Genomic DNA, 16,925 nt, shown 5'->3' with positions numbered 1-16,925 from the left:
CCTGTAAAGTATAGTGTAAAAATAAATCTGCACAATACTTGTGGGCTATTTACGGAGTTGCCAGTATTCACCCTGCAAGCATAAAAATAAAATGTATTTGCACCCCTTGGGTTGCAGCATGGTGTGCCTAGGTGCAAAGCTGCTCCATTTTTCTGCTTTGCTACCTACTGGAAATCAGTAAAACAATCTGTAAAGGTGGGAACACACTGGTAGATATATCTGCCGATCAACTGATCGGCAGATATATCTATGGACGGATCGGGCAGTGTGTTGAGCATTCACACTGCCCAATCCGCCGGGGACTGACGTCATGAACTGGGCGGGCGTGTGTTCAGCTGTCAATCACCGCCAGCCGCCGCAGCATGTGTACGGGTGGTCGGCCGCCCGCCCGTACAAACTGACGCACCAATATATCAGTAGATATATTGGCCATCGGCTGTGCTGCGGGGCCGATGCAATACGTCTGTGAACGACGGAGTTCACAGACGTATCGGCCGTACACACTGGCCGACGGACCCGCGATATATCGGCAGTTCAAGAGAACGGCCGATATATCGGCCAGTGTGTACCCACCTTTAAGCCTACTAGCAGTCTGAGTGAAGGCTACATTTAGGCTATGGTTTTCATAGAAAAAAAAATGGTTACCAATGCAGCTGCATAATTGTTACTTTGCACAGTGATGAGGTTATATAAATTATGGGGTCATTTGGTAGTGATCAACTACAATTACTTTAACAGTTGTTTAAGTGCATAGAAATAAAAAAAAACCAGTATGTGCCTTAACTTTTTTGGCTTGCGGGGCATACTAACCTGTAGAAAGCATGCGTTTCAGTTATCGCCCTATAGAGTCCGCTGGCCGCTCTGGTGCTGATCACTTTAAAGAGAAGGACCAAACTATTCCCAGACTCCTTTGTTATAGTCAAGTACACATTCTTCCCTGATTGAGTTGCCATTTGTATAATTGGATAAGTAATCCTAACAGAAAAAAATAAAAAAAAATTATTATTATACACATTATATTATAGAGAGATAGGTTTTAAACACCAAAAACTCAGCTGTGGAAGTTCCGAGCCACTGCATATCCTCCGTTTCCCAGATATGGCTTCAGGGACACTTCCAGTAGACCTTTTATCTTTGATCACCTGGCATTTTGTCACCCATTCTGATTTATCATTATGACTCTTGCTGCAAGAGGCCAGCATGCTACAGATACTCCTTAAGGACTATGGGGGTAATTCAGATCGCAGAGCAAATTTGTTAGCAGTTGGGCAAAACCATGTGCACTGCGGGGGGGGGGGGGGGGTCGGCAGATATAACATTTGCAGAGAGTGTTAGATTTGTGTGGATATTTTTTATTTCTGTGCAGGGTAAATACTGGCTGCTTTATTTTTACACTGCAATTTAGATTTCAGTTTGAACACACCCCACCCAAATCTAACTCTCTGCATGTTATATCTGCCCCCCCCCCCCCCCCTGCAGTGCACATGGTTTTGCCCATTTGCTAGCAAATTTGCTGCTGCGATCAGATCTGAATTAGGCCCAATACCCAAAAGGAATAGTTGTGGCCACTACAAAGTCATTCTATATTACCAATTAAGTTACACATTTCAACAGTCTGCATATGGCATACAAGCTGGGGAAAAATTATAACTCTTTAGTTTCTCTTGGGTAACAATAATAGTTTGGAAGCAATTCTTAAAGTGGAAACGGTTAGAATAGAGATTCTAACAAAGAAACAGAAGTGCATTCAGGAATACCATGCGTTGTAAGTAAAAGCCTACACTACATTTACATTTGTAAACAAAATCACATCACAAAAATGATGGTGTGATAAATCATGAAAAGTGATCACACTTCCAATTGGACACATAATAATTTTACTGTATACACAGGTGATTGAATGTCTAATAGAAAAAAAAAAAAAAAAAAAAAAGATTTAATAAAAAAAACCTTCCTATAAAAACAAAACACAAGAACTGTACCGTTTTCACAGTATGTAAAAAACATATTTGGCTACATAGAGACTTCAATGACTGTACTGTTCTGTCCTCAAATCAAAACAGGAAGCTTTTACTACACACACTGCAAAACACATACTGTATGTATTTTCATTTTTAACAAACCACAAATGCCAGGTGGAAATGAAAGACAATAATACTGTGTCTTGCATTGCATAATAGCTACCTATTAATTTGGCTGAAATCTTCTCTGCAGATAGAAACGCCTTCAGGGCCTATGCCTATTACAAGCTTTTGTCCTTCTGCATCTCTCACAGAATGCCACTCTACCCCATAGTTCTCTTGCGTGGATACAATCTGAAGAACCTGGTATTCCCCGGAGGCCTGGCTGAGCCCTTCCAAACTTTTATGCTTTTCAATAATACTGTAATGAGACAAAAAGAGACAGGGAGTTTAGTCTGTAGGCAAACACAGGCGGTAATCTTAATTACAAAGAAAAATGTTGTTTACAAGGTAAAGTGACATGTAACCATGTTGAGGCTGGCTGATAATGTAAACTGAAATGATAACCAATCTTTGCATACAGGCCTAGTGATATAAAAGAAACATGTATTGTGCATTTTCTATTAATCTTCTTTTGGATGGTCTACTCTAAACTCTTACGGTGCACAGCATGCACATATTGCTATAGCATAATCTTATTACTGTAATGAGAGATTTTGGCAAGTAGATAAACTAGAAACGCAGACACTACTTACATTCCATATGCACTTTATTCCTAATCCATTTTCTTTATTTTTTTAACCGTATTCAAAATAAAATCAGAATCCGTGCAAATGGTTATCAAACGGGTAAACCATAAGTATACACTGCAAACGGACCAGCTAATACAGACCCTAGTACTAGAGATGTGCAATTCGGTTCCGTAGAAATCAGAACCCACACAAATTGTGTATCCCAAGCAGAGTCCTGGTTTGGATCTTCCTGCAGTTTGGTATTCTGCTTTTAAATCAAAACCTGAAATTGTAGATTACAAAAATTCCATGATTTTAGTTGTTACAGGTTGAGTATCCCTTATCCAAAATGCTTGGGACCAGAAGTATTTTGGATATTGGATTTTTCCGTATATTGGAATAATTGCATCCCGTAATGAGATATCATGGTGATGGGACCCAAGTCTAAGCACAGAATGCATTTATGTTTCATATACACCTTATACACACAGCCTGAAGGTAATTTTAGCCAATATGTTTAATAACTTTGTGCAGTAAGCAATGTGTGTGTACATTCACACAATTCATTTATGTTTCATATACACCTTATACACACAGCCTGTAGGTAATTTAATACAATATTTTTAATAACTTTGTGTATTAAACAAAGTTTGTGTACACTGAGCCATCAAAAAACAAAGGTTTCACTATCTCAGTCTCGCTCAAAAAATTCCGTATTTCGGAATATTCCGTATTTCGGAATATTTGGATATGGGATACTCAACCTGTATCCATTTTCAATAAATCCGAAACCCAAAATTCTGATTTTAAATCCGAATACCAAACCAAAACACTTTAGGGTGGTTTTGCAAAACCAAAACATGGCAATGAAATTAGAACCAACACCAAAACAAAAAACACAAGACTCCATACACATCTCTACCTAGTACTAACTTCACTGGACAGGAGTATGGCCAGAGACTCATCTTTTGACAATTATTAAAAAAGACACACAACCTAATAATGTACTATTCAAAGGACTAAGCATTTTACGACCTGCAATTGTGCCCATCAGACAAACTAGTTTCTTCATTTAACTTAATCATGCTCAATTGATTATTAAAATCAATATTATTTATTATTACCAGTTATTTATATAGCGCACACATATTCCGCAGCGCTTTACAGAGAATATTTAGCCATTTCCATCAGTTCCTGCCCCAGTGGAGCTCTAGATTCTCTACCACATTCACGCTAGGGTTAATATTTGTTGGGAGACAATTAACCTACCAGTATATTTTTGGATTGTGGGAGAAACATGAGTACCTGGAGGAAGCCCATGCAAGCACGGGGAGAATATACAAACTCCACACAGTTAGTGCCGTGGTGGGAACCCATGACCTCAGGGCTGTGAGGCAATAATGCTAACCATTACACCATTCGTGAGATAAGCTAACCAGCAACTAAATAAAACCTCCCAAAATAATAAAACTGCAGACACTTGGGGTATATTCACGATTGGGCAGTTCGTCAAAGGCACGGATGATCGACAACTTGGACAGCATTTATTTCTGCTGTCACTTTAAAACTATCAAAGTTGTCGATCATCAGTGCCTTTGACAAACTGCCAATAGTGATTATACCACTTAGAGACAGATTACACCTTCATTTCCCTTATGTCATCTAATTCTGTACTACAAGTGTGGGATGTGTGTGCCTTGTCTGGAATGAGACTTCCAGCTTCCTAAAGGGTGTGGACTAAGGATGAGTCTCAGCACAGGACTAGGTCATAAAAACAAATATGATGTGCACTACGTTTACTGCCTACTGTACACATCGTCCTCTCCAGCTCCCCACACCCATGTTTAGGGTGGCTATTTCTACAGGACAATACATTTCCTAAACAAATACGTTCTGCATGGCAATGTCTTACAGCGGATGTACAGTAAGAAATATAATTAGAACTAGGACAGAACAAATTGTCTAAATTTAACTCACTGCCTACACCTTCCAAGATTTGATTCACACCAGGTTTATACAGTAATTCAACAATATAATTATTACAGCCTGAAGTAACATAATAACTAAATATTATCTTGGAACAGAGACTAAGAACATAATAATTTGTGTGCTCTTTGGAAATGTGCAAGAAACACCCACAGATATATTTACTGCATGTGCTTTTTTATTGTAAGACAACTATAAAAGAGTAAAAATATTCTAATGAGATATGAAGTACTCTGATATAAATAGACTTACATTTGCATATGTAAGTTACATAGAAACATAGAATTTGATGGCAGATGACAGCCACTTGGCCCAACTAGTCTGCCAAGTACATGGACACGCTTACACATTAGGGTTAAGTTTTGTTGGCAGCCAATAAACCTACTCAGTGTCCGCAAAAATGCACTACAGCGCGTATGTTTAGGGGGGGGAGGGGGAGTTAGGTTTAGGCAACAAGGGGGAAGGGGGGGGGGGGGGGGGTTAGAGTTAGGCACCAAATGGGGAGGCTAGGGTAAGGGAGGGTTAAGGGGTAGGGGGGAGGGGAGAACCGACCTGTAAGAATTTCAAATGTCGGGATGCTGGCGTTGGTATACTGAACCCTGGTATCGCGACCGCCAGTAAATTATACCCAACCCTGGAACACCTATATATACACACACACTAATGTACTGTATCTGCCTGCCTCTAGCTACTTCCTTGCCCCTCAGCACTATCCCAACTGTTATCTGCACTTACCCCCTTCCCTGCCCCCAGCACTGTTTGCCCTTACCCCTTCTACCCCCAAGCTCAACCTAACTTCTCCCTGCCTCTATTTCATCTCTAACCAAATTATCCCTGCCTCTCCCCCCATAATATGTGATGGGACCCTGAAACAATGGATTTGGACCCACAATTTTTTTTGCTCGCTGCGATCACTGCTACCAGTATATTTTTGTCATGTATGAGGTAACCCGAGTACCCACGCAAGCATAGGGAAAATATACAAATTCCACAGTTAGGTCAGTGGTGGGAATCAAACCCATGACCTCACTACAGCGGTGCAGAAATTGTAACCATTACACCATTTTAAAAAGGTAATCCGATGACAGGATTCTGAATATTCAAGTCTCTATGTACTATTGTTAGATACAGTAGCTGGTTTCAAATGGTTTGTTCACCATCACACCTAACCACTAACACATACCTCCCAACTGTCCTGATTCTAGTGGGACAGTCCCGCTATTCTGACACTGTCCCACCCACGGGCAGAGAACCTTTAAATCACGGCTGCTCTGCAAAGCAGCGGGTGATTCCTGAATAAATGTCATGTGCACAGCATCTGAACAGTGCAGAGAGGTGACCTGGGGGGCTGCCCAGCTCCTCAGGGAGAGCTTAACACTCCCCAAAAATGCAAATAACAGGCTCGTGCCACAAGGCCATGCCCATGCACCAGAGGCCTCGTCCACTCCCACCCGAAGCCACTGATCATTTTTGAGCCACACGCGATGGTCCCTGCAGGTACCAGAAGTTGGGAGGTATGACTAACATAACAATAGGGGATGTACCAGTTGGGAGGCAAGTGAAACATGCAACAGTCGGGGGACAATATACAACATGAGCAACCTAAACATGAGAAGGGCAGCCAAGAACTAATGGAGAAGAGGTGCAGCACAGATTGCCTACGGATGGCAATTCATATTTTACATCAGGGTCAAAGGGCTTCTAACTTAACACAAAGCCATTCAGAGGATCATGTCCCTCAGGCATGCCGTACGATTTTCTGAAATGCAGAATACAAAGCAAGCAGAGCATAGGAAAATAATATTCCTTGGCATTCATAGGAACCATGTGCCTCCTCCGCCCCATTTATTGCGGATAAAGGCTATGCATAAAAATGGTCAGTGCCAGCACGAATGTTGTGGTTGCTCAAACACGCACAGGTCTGGCTCCTATGATGGGAAATTATATTTTCAAAAGTTAAGGGAAAAAATAAGAATTTACTTACCGATAATTCTATTTCTCATAGTCCGTAGTGGATGCTGGGAACTCCGTAAGGACCATGGGGAATAGCGGCTCCGCAGGAGACTGGGCACAAAAAGTAAAAGCTTTAGACTAGCTGGTGTGCACTGGCTCCTCCCCCTATGACCCTCCTCCAAGCCTCAGTTAAGATACTGTGCCCGGACGAGCGTACATAATAAGGAAGGATCTTGAATCCCGGGTAAGACTCATACCAGCCACACCAATCACACCGTACAACTCGTGATCTGAACCCAGTTAACAGTATGATAACCGTAGGAGCCTCTGAAAAGATGGCTTCTAACAATAAACAACCCGATTTGTTTGTAACAATAACTATATACAAGTATTGCAGACAATCCGCACTTGGGATGGGCGCCCAGCATCCACTACGGACTATGAGAAATAGAATTATCGGTAAGTAAATTCTTATTTTCTCTGACGTCCTAGTGGATGCTGGGAACTCCGTAAGGACCATGGGGATTATACCAAAGCTCCCAAACGGGCGGGAGAGTGCGGATGACTCTGCAGCACCGAATGAGAGAACTCCAGGTCCTCCTCAGCCAGGGTATCAAATTTGTAGAATTTAGCAAACGTGTTTGCCCCTGACCAAGTAGCTGCTCGGCAAAGGTGTAAAGCCGAGACCCCTCGGGCAGCCGCCCAAGATGAGCCCACCTTCCTTGTGGAATGGGCTTTTACAGATTTTGGCTGTGGCAGGCCTGCCACAGAATGTGCAAATTGAATTGTACTACAAATCCAACGAGCAATCGTCTGCTTAGAAGCAGGAGCACCCAGCTTGTTGGGTGCATACAGTATAAACAGCGAGTCAGATTTTCTGACTCCAGCCGTCCTGGAAACATATATTTTCAGGGCCCTGACTACGTCCAGCAACTTGGAGTCCTCCAAGTCCCTAGTAGCCACAGGTACCACAATAGGTTGATTCATGTGAAATGCTGAAACCACCTTAGGGAGAAATTGAGGACGAGTCCTCAATTCCGCCCTATCCGAATGAAATATCAGGACAGGGCTTTTATAGGATAAAGCCGCCAATTCTGATACGCGCCTGGCTGAAGCCAGGGCCAACAGCATTACCACTTTCCATGTGAGATATTTCAAATCCACTGTGGCAAGTGGTTCAAACCAATGTGATTTTAGGAACCCTAAAACTACATTGAGATCCCAAGGTGCCACTGGGGGCACAAAAGGAGGCTGTATATGCAGTACCCCTTTGACAAACGTCTGAACTTCAGGCAGTGAAGCCAGTTCTTTCTGGAAGAAGATCGACAGGGCCGAAATTTGAACCTTAATGGATCCTAATTTTAGGCCCATAGACAATCCTGCTTGCAGGAAATGTAGGAAACGACCCAGTTGAAATTCCTCCGTAGGGGCCTTCTTGGCCTCACACCACGCAACATATTTTCGCCAAATGCGATGATAATGTTTTGCAGTTACATCCTTCCTGGCCTTGATCAGGGTAGGGATGACTTCATCTGGAATGCCTTTTTCCTTCAGGATCCGGCGTTCAACCGCCATGCCGTCAAACGCAGCCGCGGTAAGTCTTGGAACAGACAAGGTCCCTGCTGGAGCAGGTCCTTCCTTAGAGGTAGAGGCCACGGGTCCTCCGTGAGCATCTCTTGCAGCTCCGGGTACCAAGTTCTTCTTGGCCAATCCGGAGCCACGAGTATCGTTCTTACTCCTCTCCTTCTTATGATTCTCAGTACTTTTGGTATGAGAGGAAGAGGAGGGAACACATATACCGACTGGAACACCCACGGAGTTACCAGAGCGTCCACAGCTATTGCCTGAGGGTCCCTTGACCTGGCGCAATATCTGTCCAGTTTCTTGTTGAGACGGGACGCCATCATGTCCACCTTTGGTTTTTCCCAACGGTTTACAATCACTTGGAAGACTTCTGGATGAAGTCCCCACTCCCCCGGGTGGAGGTCGTGTCTGCTGAGGAAGTCTGCTTCCCAGTTGTCCACCCCCGGAATGAACACTGCTGACAGTGCTATCACATGATTTTCCGCCCAGCGGAGAATCCTTGCAGCTTCTGCCATTGCCCTCCTGCTTCTTGTGCCGCCCTGTCTGTTTACGTGGGCGACAGCCGTGATGTTGTCCGACTGGATCAATACCGGTTGACCCTGAAGCAGAGGCCTTGCTTGACTTAGGGCATTGTAAATGGCCCTTAGCTCTAGGATATTTATGTGAAGAGACGTTTCCATGCTTGACCACAAGCCCTGGAAATTTCTTCCCTGTGTGACTGCTCCCCAGCCTCTCAGGCTGGCATCCGTGGTTACCAGCATCCAATCCTGAATGCCGAATCTGCGGCCCTCGAGAAGATGAGCCTTCTGTAACCACCACAGGAGAGATACCCTTGTCCTTGGAGATAGGGTTATCCGCTGATGCATCTGAAGATGCGATCCGGACCATTTGTCCAGCAGATCCCACTGAAAAGTTCTTGCATGGAATCTTCCGAATGGAATCGCTTCGTAAGAAGCCACCATTTTTCCCAGGACTCTCGTGCACTGATGCACTGACACTTGTCCTGGTTTTAGGAGGTTCCTGACTAGCTCGGATAACTCCCTGGCCTTCTCCTCCGGGAGAAACACCTTTTTCTGGACTGTGTCCAGAATCATCCCTAGGAACAGTAGACGTGTTGTTGGAATCAGCTGTGATTTTGGGATATTTAGAATCCACCCGTGCTGACGTAGCACTACCTGAGATAGTGCTACTCCGACCTCTAACTGTTCCCTGGACCTTGCCCTTATCAGGAGATCGTCCAAGTAAGGGATAATTAATACGCCTTTTCTTCGAAGAAGAATCATCATTTCGGCCATTACCTTGGTAAAGACCCGTGGTGCCGTGGACAATCCAAACGGCAGCGTCTGAAACTGATAATGACAGTTTTGTATCACAAACCTGAGGTACCCTTGGTGAGAAGGGTAGATTGGGACATGGAGATAAGCATCCTTGATGTCTAGAGATACCATATAGTCCCCTTCTTCCAGGTTCGCTATCACTGCTCTGAGTGACTCCATCTTGAATTTGAACCTTTTTATGTAAGTGTTCAAAGATTTTAGATTTAAAATTGGTCTCACCGAGCCGTCCGGCTTCGGTACCACAAACAGCGTGGAATAATACCCCTTTCCCTGTTGTAGGAGGGGTACCTTGATTATCACCTGCTGGGAATACAGCTTGTGAATAGCTTCCAATACTGCCTCCCTGTCGGAGGGAGACGTTGGTAGAGCAGACTTCAGGAACCGGCGAGGGGGAGACGTCTCGAATTCCAATTTGTACCCCTGTGATACTACCTGCAGGATCCAGGGGTCCACTTGCGAGTGAGCCCACTGCGCGCTGAAATTCTTGAGACGGCCCCCCACCGTGCCCGAGTCTGCTTGCAGAGCCCCAGCGTCATGCTGAGGACTTGGCAGAAGCGGGGGAGGGCTTCTGCTCCTGGGAAGAGGCTGCATGGTGCAGTCTTTTTCCCCTTCCTCTGCCCCGGGGCAGGAACGAGCGGCCTTTTTCCCTCTTGCCCTTATAGGGACGAAAGGACTGGGTTTGAAAAGACGGTGTCTTTTTCTGCTGAGAGGTGACCTGGGGTAAAAAGGTGGATTTTCCAGCCGTTGCTGTGGCCACCAGGTCCGATAGACCGACCCCAAATAACTCCTCCCCTTTATACGGCAATACTTCCATATGTCGTTTGGAATCCGCATCACCTGACCACTGTCGCGTCCATAACGTTCTTCTGGCAGAAATGGACATCGCACTTACTCTAGATGCCAGGGTGCAAATATCCCTCTGTGCATCTCGCATATATAGTAATGCATCCTTCAAATGCTCTATAGTTAATAATATACTGTCCCTATCCAGGGTATCAATATTTTCAGTCAGGGAATCCGACCAAGCCACTCCAGCGCTGCACATCCAGGCTGAGGCGATCGCTGGTCGCAGTATAACACCGGTATATCTTTTAAGATATTTTCCAGCCTTCTATCAGCTGGTTCCTTGAGAGCGGCCGTATCAGGAGACGGTAACGCCACTTGTTTTGATAAGCGTATGAGCGCCTTATCTACCCTAGGGGGTGTTTCCCAACGTGCCCTAACCTCTGGCGGGAAAGGGTATAGTGCCAATAATTTATTAGAAATCAGCAGTTTTTTATCGGGGGAAACCCACGCTTTATCACACACCTCATTTAATTTAAACTTTTACTTCTAAGCAGCTCAGGAGAGCCACCTAGCTTGCACCCTTCTCGTTCATGCACAAAAATCTAACTTAGGCTTAGAGGAGGGTCATAGGGGGAGGAGCCAGTGCACACCAGCTAGTCTAAAGCTTTTACTTTTTGTGCCCAGTCTCCTGCGGAGCCGCTATTCCCCATGGTCCTTACGGAGTTCCCAGCATCCACTAGGACGTCAGAGAAAAACAGATTTTATTGAGATGTCAGAATATGATTAACACTAGTGCCTTGAAATTCTAAAGAGTTGTTAATCATAGAATCATCTTTGGTGAGGAGAGATACGTGATAGCTTTCAGCAGGGGAAAAATCTGAAACTGAGGAACTGATGTACCCCTGAAATATATTTATAGCAGTCATTTAGATTTTAGAATCACTACATAATACAGGTTGAGTATCCCATATCCAAATATTCCGAAATACGGAATATTCCGAAATACGGACTTTTTTGAATGAGAGTGAGATAGTGAAACCTTTGTTTTTTGATGACTCAATGTACACAAACTTTGTTTAATACACAAAGTTATTAAAAATATTGTATTAAATGACCTTCAGGCTGTGTGTATAAGGTGTATATGAAACATAAATGAATTGTGTGAATGTACACACACTTTGTTTAATGCACAAAGTTAGAAAAAATGTTGGCTAAAATGACCTTCAGGCTGTGTGTATAAGGTGTAAATGAATTATAAATGCATTCTGTGCTTAGATTTAGGCCCCATCACCATGATATCTCATTATGGTATGCAATTATTCCGAAATACGGAAAAATCCGATATCCAAAATACATCTGGTCCCAAGCATTTTGGATAAGGGATACTCAACCTGTACATCGAATCTCAAGAGTTGCAAGCCTTGTACAAATAAGTGTTTATGCATGTGCATGCTTTGGTGCAGATGGCAGCAAACTAACCTCTACATTCCCAGACAAGCCTTTACTTTGCTTCAACATGGACTTTACCAGCAGCATTCAGAAAGGTTTATGCTGTACAACATCATACAGTTCTGTGAGAACAATCATTAAATATGTAGGACCCGATTTATAGTTGTACGATATGCCGATATTTACACAGTTGAGCGATTATCGGCTTACTGCGCATGCTCCACAGTCACACTGTGCATGCACCAAGGTACCTTAATGATGACGCTCACAGTTTGGATGTCGTCGCAAAGTGATTGACAGTCAGGGATCATTGATGGGTGATTGTTGGTAGTGGTGGCAAAAACGCAGGTGTGCCGCAAATATTTTTCAGGCCTATTTCAGGCTATGATTATATGGTACTAATTACAGTACTTTACCTGTGCACTGAGTGTGGATGGTTAGGGTCAGTGATGCGAGCAGCTAGAACAAGATAAGGGTGACCCTTCCTATTTGGTATATGCATGTTTAGTTCAAGGTTTGAAAAGTGCACTGCTTATGAGTGTGCAGTCTAATAGATTGCAAATCTATAATGTTGCAACAGTGGATACATTGTCAGATAGCGTCAGATTTAAATGTCAATGAGTACAGTGCAGGCTTATTCAATAACAATGCAGTTCTCTTCAATACACACAATATTAGAAAAAAAATTCTATGGAAAAATAAACGTGCAAAATGGGTAAAAATTTCAGCAAATGTCTCCTAACTGATGGCCCTGGTTGCGTTGTCCCCGGCAGCAACAGGTCTGTGTAGAGGCTGGAGCCAGGACATTGCGCCAGGTAGTGCTCAATCTGGGGAGGGGATTGACCTGCTCTGGTCCACTAGTACCAGTCACTGGTTCTCCCCTCTATTGCAGAGACTCATCTTCCGATCCTCTGTGGGATTCAGTCCATCACCGGTATTCACACTGTGCAATGGTATAGCCAGCTACTGGGTTCTTCAGTGTTGCGGTCATATGACCTCTACACAGACTTATCGCGGGCCAGGGACAACCTGGGTCATAAGTTAGGAGACAAACCAATGACCCATGGGATACCCCTCACACCAACACTAGAGCGGAAAGGGTGGTTACAAGTGTTAGATGGGACCCCACGTTAATCCTGTCAGTGAGTCTCTGTAAATGGAGGGTAAAACCAGCGACTGCTGTCCCTAGGCCTAAATGTATTAAGCGTTAACAAGAGATAAATCTGGGACGCATAAGGAGAGGTACCAGCCAATCAGCTTCCTTACTGCCATGTCACAGGCTGGGTTTGAAAATGACAGTTAGGAGCTGGTTGGCTGGTACTTTATCACCTTCCACTTAATCACTCCTTCTTATGCATCTCAGATTTATCTCCTGTTAATGCTAAATACATTTGGGCCTAGACAGATGCTGCCACATCCCCTCCCCAGACTGTTTACCCCGAAGCAATATCCTGATCCAATGATAGTCCCTACACAGACTCATCACGAACCGAGTGTGCTGTGATTCGGCACACCGGTCCAGGGATACACTGACACATTGCAGGAACATTCCTAACACTAGTGTACCCACACCAGAACTGGCTACGAATAAAGCGGAAGTTTGGCACGTAACTTGGACCCAATTCACATATGTGTACCCATTTGAGCATTTTTCTATATATGCATTTCTCCATACAATTTTGTCTAATATTGTTGCATTGTGTGTATTGAAGAGAACGGCATTGTTATTGAATAAGCCTACACTGTACAAATTGACATTTCTAATTGCATACTTGTCTTTCAACTATTGAAACACTGAGTAAAAGTTTTTTTGTTTTTTTTATTTAAATCAGCCCCTATCTCTGACATTATGGGGTATATGCAATTGCGGTCGAATTCGCGGCAATTATCGCCGTTTTTTAATTCGACCAAATTCGCCAGATTCACCATATTCAATGAAAAACGGATTCGCCAGAATCGCGGGCGAAAATCGGCCGATTTGGCGGATTTTGCCGCGATTTTAAAAAACGGGAAAAAACGTGAAAAACCCGAAAAAAAAATGGCGTGGGGTCCCCCCTCCAAAGCATAACCAGCCTCGGGCTCTTTGAGCTGGTCCTGGTTCTAAAAATGCAGGGGAAAAATTGGCCAGGGATCCCCCGTATTTTTAAAACCAGCACCGGGCTCTGCGCCTGATGCTGGTGCCAAAAATACGGGGGACAAAAAGAGTAGGGGTCCCCCGTATTTTTAACACCAGCATCGGGCTCCACTAGCTGGACAGATAATGCCACAGCCGGGGGTCACTTTTATGCCGTTCCCTGCGGCCGTGGCATCAAATATCCAACTAGTCACCCCTGGCCGGGGTACCCTGGGGAGTGGGGACCCCTTCAATCAAGGGGTCCCCCCCCCCAGCCACCCAAGGGCCAGGGGTGAAGCCCGAGGCTGTCCCCCCCCATCCAATGGGCTGCGGATGGGGGGGCTGATAGCCTTTGTGATAATAAAAAGATATTGTTTTTTCCATTAGTACTACAAGTCCCAGCAAGCCTCCCCCGCAAGCTGGTACTTGGAGAACCACAAGTACCAGCATGCGGGAGAAAAACGGGCCCGCTGGTACCTGTAGTACTACTGGAAAAAAAATACCCAAATAAAAACAGGACACAGACACCGTGACTTGTACAACTTTATTACATACTGCCGACACACACATACTTACCTATGTTGACACGCCGACTGCCACGGTCGCCGACGATCCGAGGGTACCTGTGAAAAAATTATACTCACCTTCCAGCGTCCAGAGGTACATCCACGTCCAGAGGTAAATCCACGTTCTTGGCAAAAAAACAAACCGAACACCGATCCATACCGGACTAGAAAGGGGTCCAATGTTTTCACATAAGACCCCTTTCTCCCGAATGCCGGGACATCACGTGACTCCTGTCACTGACGTCCCTTCAGCCAATCAGGAAGCGCTACTTCCGTGGCGCTCACCTGATTGGCTGTCCGCTGTCTGTACTGTGACAGCGCATCGCAAAGCCGCTCCATTACTTTCAATGGTGGGAACTTTGCGGGTAGCGGTGGGGTCACCCGCCGGTCAGCCGCTGACCGGCGGGTGACCTCACCGCTAGCCGCTAAGTTCCCACCATTGAATATAATGGAGGGAGCTGTGCGATGCGCTGTCACAGTGCAGACAGCGCTCAGCCAATCAGGTGAGCGCAACGAAGTTGCGCTTCCTGATTGGCTTAGAGACCTGTCAGTGACAGCTGTCACTGACAGGTCTCATTCGTGGAAAGGTGTCCCATGTGTCAGCATGGGACCCCTTTCAGTCCGTTTTTGGTGCGGGTATTTGCGTTTTCTTATTTTGCCAAGTCCGTGGATTTATCTCTGGACCATGGTTGAGGTGAGTATTTTGAACTTTTCTTTACAGGTATCCGTGGATTCTACATGGAGAAGAGGACCGATGTCGGCGTGTGAACATAGGTAAGTATGTGTGTGTCGACGTATGAAATAAAGTTTTACTGTCGACGGTGTGTGTGTCCTGTTTTTATTTGGGTATTTTTCTCCCAGTAGTACTACAGGTACCAGCGGGCCCGTTTTTCTCCCGCATGCTGGTACTTGTGGTTCTCCAAGTACCAGCTTGCGGGGGAGGCTTGCTGGGACTTGTAGTACTATTGGAAAAAACAATATCTTTTTATTATCACAAAGGCTATCAGCCCCCCCATCCGCAGCCCATTGGATGGGGGGGGACAGCCTCGGGCTTCACCCCTGGCCCTTGGGTGGCTGGGGGGGGGGACCCCTTGATTGAAGGGGTCCCCACTCCCCCAGGGTACCCCGGCCAGGGGTGACTAGTTGGATATTTAATGCCACGGCCGCAGGGCACGGCATAAAAGTGACCCCCGGCTGTGGCATTATCTGTCCAGCTAGTGGAGCCCGATGCTGGTGTTAAAAATACGGGGGACCCCTACTCTTTTTGTCCCCCGTATTTTTGGCACCAGCACCAGGCGCAGAGCCCGGTGCTGGTTTTAAAAATACGGGGGATCCCCTGTCAATTTTTTCCCCGCATTTTTAGAACCAGGACCAGCTCAATGAGCCCGAGGCTGGTTATGCTTTGGAGGGGGGACCCCACGCCATTTTTTTTTATGATTTTACCCTTCCAGCATAAAAAAAAAAAAAAAAAAAAAAAATAATATTTTAAAAAATATATAAATAATATTTGTGCCTCCCAAAAAAAAAAAAAAAAAAAGTACCTAATCCCTTCTAATATAAATAGATCTGCTATTCCCCCAAAAAAAAACACCAAAAAAAACATGTTTAAATTTTTTTTATTTGTTTTCACCCTCCAAAGTGTGGCGGATTGAAAATGACGAATTTGCTGTCTAAAAGCACTGCTGTCGAATTTCAAAACTTGAATTGAATATGCTTTGGTCGAATTGCAGCACTTGTATCCTTGCAGAAAAGTCGAATTTGCAAAAATTCGAATTTCAAAAAGTCGAATTTTGAAAGTCCGTTTTTTGGTCGGAAAGCACTGGATTGCATAGGGGAATTTTTTTTTTTGGTCGAAAATGACCCGAAATTCGACAATTTCGGGAATTCGACCACAATTGCATATACCCCTATAACTCTATAATACATTATATGACTCTATAATGTTGCAACAGTGGATACAATCTATTAGACAGCACACTCATAAGCTGAATGCTTTTTAAACTTTGAACTAAACCTGTATCTCAGGCTGAGCCTGCGATCCTGTACGCAGATAAAATGGCACTGGCATATTAGTTGTGTCAGCCATTCTGCGTGACCACAGACTCAATCAGGCAGTCATGTAAGCATGATCTGCGTCCAATGCTGCATATGAGTACACAGTTGTGGACAGCTGCGCTGGCTTCCGTGGGCGTCTCAATACAAGTTCTGGCGGTTGTTGCATTGCCATGTTTTTGCATATCCACAACTACAAAAATCACAGCTGCAGCAGCAATAGCTTATTCCTATGAATCAGGCCCATAGGCAACCATACTGCAGAGATGCTTGGAATTATGTTAATGAACATGCATCAAATGCGCTGTTATAACGTAGACATAACCATGTGCTTTGCCCTCACTTTAACATGTAGTTGTCAATGCTTGTGTGCATAAGCCTTAAGCGGTAGCAAATATATAAAGCCA

General features: G+C 44.5%; 1 protein-coding gene across 1 annotated transcript in view; it reads right to left on the bottom strand.

Moving 5' to 3' along the window:
- MYLIP (myosin regulatory light chain interacting protein) overlaps window positions 1-16,925 on the bottom strand; it is a 70,014-nt gene that overhangs the window by 11,012 nt on the left and 42,077 nt on the right. The window contains exons 4-5 of the mRNA XM_063923205.1: window positions 2,185-2,382; window positions 811-975 (exon numbers count right to left, since the gene is read on the bottom strand). Of these exons, the coding sequence (XP_063779275.1) occupies window positions 811-975; window positions 2,185-2,382 (363 nt within the window). The remainder of the gene's footprint in view (window positions 1-810; window positions 976-2,184; window positions 2,383-16,925) is intronic.

The sequence above is a fragment of the Pseudophryne corroboree genome, chromosome 5 (genome assembly GCF_028390025.1).
Source record: "Pseudophryne corroboree isolate aPseCor3 chromosome 5, aPseCor3.hap2, whole genome shotgun sequence".
Classification (NCBI taxonomy): Eukaryota; Metazoa; Chordata; class Amphibia; order Anura; family Myobatrachidae; genus Pseudophryne; species Pseudophryne corroboree.
This window is presented reverse-complemented; position numbering and strand designations above follow the sequence as displayed.